At 32.9% G+C, this 7,727-nt stretch overlaps 1 protein-coding gene across 1 annotated transcript; it reads right to left on the reverse strand.

The window, feature by feature from the left end:
• Positions 1-3,013: 3,013 nt before the first annotated feature.
• On the reverse strand, positions 3,014-4,295 carry LOC120067818 (S-adenosyl-L-methionine-dependent methyltransferases superfamily protein). Its single transcript, XM_039019410.2, has one exon. The coding sequence runs from the start codon at positions 4,126-4,128 to the stop codon at positions 3,172-3,174; it is 957 nt and encodes a 318-aa protein (XP_038875338.1). The 5' UTR covers positions 4,129-4,295; the 3' UTR covers positions 3,014-3,171.
• Between the last annotated feature and the right edge of the window lie 3,432 nt (positions 4,296-7,727).

Raw genomic sequence — 7,727 nt, forward strand, 5'->3', positions numbered from 1 at the left:
CTTATGTGTAGGTCCTATAGACTTATCGCATATATCGCATGCATTCTAGCATTAGAAGCCGTGGTATTCGCACCGAGAGGTGGTTTACTGTTGTATGCATGTTGCATGACCGCAAAGCATGAACACATCCTAGGAAATGTTAGCCAAAACCCTTCTCAACCCGTTCACCGCATACTCATCTCATCTTTCGTTTTATCAACTGTAACGACTCGACCCCCTAGGACTTAGGTAAGGCCGTTACTAAAATAAATGCATGCAAAGAATTTAAAACGACGCTCAGTTATTTGCAATAAATGCTAATTAAAACAAGAGAAGTTCAAAAGACATTTATTAAATGCAATTGAAAAAAAACAATAATAGGGTACCCATAAATCATAAAGGTTAATAAATACATATGAAAAACAATTCTTAATAATAAGTTTCAAACATCAAAACTAAACATTAAGAGAAACATGAAAAGAACTCTAAATCTCATTATGCGGAAGCGTAAAAACTAGTCCCAGTGACACGATCACGAATTCTGCTACGCCACCGCCGGTGCATCTCTACACTTACCTGAAACATCAACATAAGAAAGAATGAGTATGAAATACTCAGTAAGTAGCCCCACCACTGGGGTCAGGCTAGGCATCTATGTCCTTTAGATACCCGCATATGGCACATAAATACATGAAACAGACAAGAGGCTGAGTTCTATCCTATTGTAGTTAAGTATGCCCACAAAACTGGTGAATCCCGAAGGAAACATAAAACTGGTGAAACCCAAAGGAACCACAAACTGGTGAATCCCGAAGGAAACACAAAACTAGTGAATCCTGAAGGAACAAAAACTGGTGAATCCTGAAGGAAACACAAACTGGTGAATCCCAAAGGAAACACAACTGGTGAATCCCGAAGGAAACACAAACTGGTGAGCATCTAACTAATCAATGAGGATATTCACACAGTCTTAACGTGCTAAGATTCAACATTGTACAGTTCTAAAATATACATAAAAATCCTTGATACCATGGCTTCATCACATACACATAATTCTTAATAACATATTATACATCATCCATGTATAACTTACATCATAAATCCACAACATGCAAGTATGCCTCATCACCAGCAGATCAGACATAGACATATGAAAACACATACTATCACATACTAACGATCAAGTACTTAGGTGTGTATTTAAACAAATCAGAATTCGTGCAAGAACATACTTTGATTCAGGTCATATTGTCAATCAACATGCTAACATTTACCATGACATACACTTATCATGCTAGCATACAACTAAAGCCTGGCCCGTGGGCAGTTCCAGTGGTAAGATTACTTACCTTGAAATCAAATTCCGATTTTTTTAATCCAAACTAATGATCTCCAACCAAAAACCCCTGAACTAAGTCCCCTAATACAGAACATAACACAAATTTTAAATTCTTGGAACCAAGATCCATACGTACAAATTAAATTTAGGGATCACCAATGAACTTACCCAACGAAACTTGATCAACCAACACTCGCGAGATTTCGACTCAAAATTTCTTCTTAGCAGATTTTAGAACCCAAAGGATGACGACTTGGAACCTTCAAGAAACTAAAACCAAACTCTCCATCAATCCAACAACCAAAAGGTGCCTAACAATCAACAACAAGGGTCACAATGCTTACCAAAAATACTTGCCGAACGAACTCGAATCCGCTAAATAGCACGCTGTGCACTTTGAAGTACTCCAATCTTGGATCTAGATTCCAAATATAGAGAACAAATTTTTAACCCAAAATCCAAATGGGTAATCAAACTAGATCAACCAAAATATTGCCCAAAAAAATAATCAATCGCTTACTCAAAACACAAGTCTAGTGGTGTAGGCGGGTCCTGACGACGAACAGGGCTGGCAGCTGGAAGCAGCCGGTAACGACGCAGTGGGCGGCGGAGGAGAGACTCGGCGGCTCGAATCTGGTCAGGCTGAGAGCGGCGAAGAAGTCGGCTAGGCAGAAGCTTACACGGCAAGCGGCAGTGGGGACCAGTTTGGGTTCGGGTGGCGGCATTCTGAACGAGCGCTCGACTAGACGGAGGCTCTTGGCATCTGATCCAGGTGTGATCGACTTCAGCGGTCGGATGGCTCGCGACGACGAATTGGAATCAGATCTGGGTGGCGCGAACGATCAGCGGCGAGGAGGTCAGAACTTCTGGTCGAGGTCGATGGTGGGAGTGAAAGCTACTAGGTCTGCGTGAGGAAGAAGGGGGAAAGGGAAAGAAAAAGAGGAAAAAGAAAACGAATAAATAGGCTTTGGGCTTATATATTATAATATATATTATATATTATATATATATCTAAATATATATTTAAAAAACATAAAAATAATTAATCATGGTCGGGGCAGGGATATTGTCCCAGTCCGAATAAATATCCCAATTTGATCTCATCTCTTGGCCAAACCAGGAATTCCCCAATTCGATCACGTCAAGGTCCTGCGTGGACCCAATCCCGTGAATTTTTTTACCAACCCTAATCTCTAGTACTGATATATTTGTTATATTTGCAATTCTTAGTTTAATTTCACTTTCGAATTGAACCATTTTATTCGTAATTTCATTTGTCTTGACCTTTGGCCTATTTCCTTGTATCCAATTTCACCCCTACCCAAGTTTACTTTTAACTGTTTTCTATGTAATTCGATTAAATATTAATTTTATCTTTTCATAACTCGTGTGAATGTTAGCATATGTATATCAATCAAGTAAAGTACCAATTGCAGGACAATACATGCATTTTAATTTTGAAAATTTTCACATATAGAAAAAATGTCAAATTATTTTTAGAAATAGAAAAGTAAATATTGATAGACTTCTATCAGTTTCTATCATTGATAGACACTAATAAATTTTTATCTGTCTGTATCAAAGAAGATTAAAATTTTGCTATGTTGCATAAATAATTTTTCTTAATTTTTAAAATCCCCCAAAATTTCATCCGTTAAAACGTTTCTAATGTTAAAAAAAAAAAAAAAAAAAAAAAAAAACAAAAAGTAGTTATATTCTCATATAGATTGAGCCAATTTTAAATGACATACAAATTACAATCGATTTACAAAAGTCTATGAGTGTCATCTCAAGTATTTAATTTCAAATCCCAAATTATAAATCAACAATCCAATTGTACACGTGGCAACAAATTAATGAGATATAAGAACCCAATGTTGACCATCCACTTTGACTTTGAAGCCATTGAGTTGAGCAAACAAATTAACTGCCCGTCTTACCCCACGATTGTCAGCAGCAGTAAAATAATCATGTCCAAATAAAACCCCACCCGGTCTAAGAATTCGGTAAGCCCGGTTTATATCAGACCAAGCCGAGTTAAAATCATGACCCGCATCCACCTCAATCAAGTCCCCATAAACCCCCAACTCACACAAGCTATCAAGAACCGACCCGGTCGAGAACGGCAATGGAATAACCGAACCGGAAGCGTTCATTGCAACAACATTCTGCATGAACTGATAAAGCAGCGAAACGTCGCCGTTTACCATGTATAAATCCTTGAACCGGTCGAGAAAACCGGGCCAGCCACGAAAATCATCAACGCAAAGAATCTGAGTTTGGAGGCCGAGTTGACGAGTCAACTCGGCCATGTGAGTCGCTGAGGCTCCTAAAAACGAACCCACCTCGATTATGGTCCGTGGCTTTACTTGTTTGACAAGGTTCTCGAAAACGGCGCCGTTGGAGCCCCAGCCTTTGATTTTCTTCGGGTGGAGAAGCTCAGCCACGTGCGGGGGAGGGAAGCCGTGAAAAGGGGATTTACCGTTGAAGACTTTCTGGAGGATTGTTAAACGTACCTGATGGTGAGGGATGGGCGGGGAACAGCGGGTTGTGATTCGGAATTGCTTGAGGTCGGTGGGTGTGTCGGTGACCTGGAAGAGTTGAGGAGTGGGAGAATAATAATAAGAAGAAGTAATATCGGAACTTGGAGGAGGAGAGCGGGAGGAGGAAAACGACGACGTAGAGCGGGATGATGATAAATAGCCGAGAGCGTAGGTTAGGAAGAGGATGATTAAATAGGCGGCGGGCTTGACGACGGCAGCGAGGGCGGAGGCAACGGCGGCGTTGCGGCGGTGGAATCTGTCCTTCATGTTTATTTCAATTTTTAGAGAGAAATTAATAATTTTAGAGATGGAGATGGAGAGATAATTAAAAGATGGGGTTGAAATTAAGATGGATTTTAGTAAAGAGAGGGTGCGATAGTGATGTTATACTTTCATGATCATTCGTTCAGATAAGAAGAAAAGTCGTCGAATATATACACACATACACAGCTTTTTTCTTTTTCTTTTTTTTTTAAGACCGAGCATGTACCAATATCATCATTTTGGTAAACTTGATTTTTCAAGTGCAACAATTATGGGATTAAATATTGAACCTAAATTGAAATACATGTCACTATCATTGAACTAAATTCACTCTGACTAAAAAGAAATAGTATTTAATACAACCGTTACGAGGTAGAGATTGAACCAATCTCTTGGATTATTCATACACACAACTTTCACAGTATATTATTATTATTATTATTGTTGTTATTATTATTGACGATTTATTTATTTATCTGTATGCGGTGTTTTCGAATTTACGTAATTACAATTTGGTGTTTTGTTTCTAGTTTTCTCTTTATAACATTTATGTTTGTATCCTTTTAACTTTCCTGTATATATTTTTCACTTTCTGTTAAAAAAATATTGGAATTCTTTAGTTAATTAAAACTAAAAAAGTGGGGGTTTTTTACAAACTATGTTTTTAAAGTTTTTAAGTGAGACATTGATAAACGGAGAATAATAAAGAAAATTTGAGGTGAAAGTAATGTTTTTCTAAGTTTAATTTTCCAAATTTAGAAACTAAAAATCGAATGATTATTAAATAAGATTTTTTTTTAAAAAAAATTAGACTTATAAATATTACTTTTACTTATTGATTTATTTACTTTTGTTATCTACTTTTTTTTAAGTGTTTTAAAAAATTAAACCAATTTTTATAATTAAAAAAATATTTTTTGAAATTTAGAATTTAAGAATTCTAAAATTTAGTTTGGGAAAAATAGAAACTATGGTAGGAAAGCCAAGAAAATAAACAAGATAGGTGTAAAATAAATTCAAAAGCAAAAATTTAAGGCGGCATTTGATAATTATTTTGTTTTTGATTTTTTGTGTTAGAAAAATAAGTTTATAAACTACTCTATCTTCAACCATAATTTCTTTGTTTTGTTATATATTTGGTTAGACTGTTTTCAAAATGAAATAATTTGGTTAAAAATTTAAATATTTAGTTATGAAATATGAAGTTCATCGATAAATGGAAAGAAATCAAACATATTTTTCAAAAATCAAATAGTTTTTAAGCATGACTAGGTATTTATTTTTCTTTTCTAAAGTTCATTAATAATGGTAGATATTCAAAATTTGAACATTTTATAACAAAATTTTAATGAACTTGAAATTCAACAACCATACTTCCTTAAAACAATATACTTTACTCATTGAAAATTTATTAACCAAGGTAATGATTGAAGTTCTAAACTGTTGACTAGGAAACAACTGTCATGTACATAAAATAATAATAATAATTAAGTTGAGATTCTAATCTAAAAGGAATAATCTCTTAAATTTGTTTAATTAAACACACATTAACAAAAGTCAACTTACGTATATTTATTAGCCAAACTTTTTTTGTACAACACGAAAGGAGAAGCATGTGATTTTGGAAGTTTAGCATTCGAATTCCAAGTTGATTACTCATCCATTTCTTCGTGTAATTTTTTTTTATAAAAAAAAAAAGATTACACAAAACGTTAATAGTGACCATTGAAAAATATCAGAATTCGAACATTAATTAAAGTAAAAAATGTATAATTTATATTAATTAAACTATGCTCAACTCAAAAAGAAAAAAAATCAACTTATGTTCTTAAAATTAGTGACTAATTTATACTATAATGGGAAGGCTATTGGTAAAATTGGGGCTGTGTGTACCAATCAATATGGTTTCTTAATCAGATATGTGTTAAAATAATATTACAATCATCTTCCTCGGTTGTCCCTTTTCTGGTCATAAAATAGCATTAGATAGAATTATAATTATTATCACAAGTAAAGCATTCTCCACCCAACAAATATTTTTAAAACTTTAAAAATTATTCAACCACCGTTTTCTTAATGATACAGGAGACTTTGTCAATTCGAGCTATAGAAAATAAAAATGCTAATTAAAATTATGCACCGCAAGCTTTCTAAAATATTGGTTAATGATTGTTATATTATAACGTTTATTTAATTATTATTGATAAGTACGTGCAATGTTGTTTGGTGGAAGTTTTTAGGTCAAACGTCATATTTATAATTATCCAAAATTTTCATTTGTTCAAGTTTTTTAAAGCTAAATTAACAAAAATCCTTTTTTAACTCTAAAAAGTTTTATTAATATATATCCTTCATTTTTTTTAAAAAAAAGTATCAAAAATCCATTCATGCTATGAGATAAAATTAGGGGTGAACACTACAATCGACTAAAGGAAATTCAATTTTAATTTTCATGAACCCTATTTTAATTTTCATGAAGCAAGGGTTCGGTTTAAATTATAAGGAAACCGATTTTTTCTGTTCGGTGCAACTTTTGATTTGAAAACAAAATCCAAAATTGAATTAAATTATATATAGGAAAATCATTTCAAATGGTAAAATTGTTGAAAAATATTTACAAAATATAGCAAAATTTTAGAACCATCAATGATAGACGCTGATAGATACTGATAGATTGATAGATACTGATAGAAGTCTATCAGTATCTATCAACGTTTATTATTGATGATTCTAAAATTTTTCTATATCTTGTAAATATTTTGGTTTACTCTTTTATATTTAAAAGCAGTCTTTAATATATTTTGCATGAAACCAGAAATTGAAATAAATCAAACCAACTCTTTGTGGTTTGGTTTAGATCTATTTGGTATCTATCCATAACAAAAATTTTCGGTTCGATTTGGTTGTTTGGTTTGGAGCCAAGCCAAATAAAACCAAACTGTGAACACCCCTAGATAGCGTACTGACATGGTTGTTTATTACATGCTAACGTAGTTTATATTACTTAAGAAATGGTAAAAAAAAGTTACTTTAAAGTCCTAAATCTTTAATGGAAGCAACAATTTAACCCCTGGACTTTAAATTATAATGATATAATTCTATATTTTTCATAACTAATATCTACTTAGTCTTTGTAGTTTACAGTTTGTTTAAAAATCATAAATACTAAGTTATTATTACATAATAAAAGTTTACACTTAATTTTGTTGAAGTTTATCATAATAGAAACTAAATTGTTACAAGTTTAAAAGTATAAAATTAAATTGTTACATGGCTAAAGTAATAAAAAAATGAGAAACCACACCAAATACAAAAAGGGTTGCAAAGGAATCATCTTCGATGTTTTCTTTTGTTTACCTACTATTAGTTGTAATCCAAGTTATGACTCAAATTCTTAATGTGTCTCTCTTTTATGTATGAAACTCAAACTATATATCAACACACTAAAAAAGCCATGTCTGAAGTGATTTTCAACGACTATATTTTTCATAATAACAAACTCTTAATAGTTCTTTTGTAACATATCTACACATATATAAATAGATCTGAGTTTTTAAACAACTATTCTTTTAAGAGTGAATCTGTAAAAGGAATGAGTTCTT

This window comes from Benincasa hispida, chromosome 12 (assembly GCF_027475165.1).
Source record: "Benincasa hispida cultivar pf3 chromosome 12, pf3_genome.v1.1, whole genome shotgun sequence".
In the NCBI taxonomy this organism is placed as follows: domain Eukaryota; kingdom Viridiplantae; phylum Streptophyta; class Magnoliopsida; order Cucurbitales; family Cucurbitaceae; genus Benincasa; species Benincasa hispida.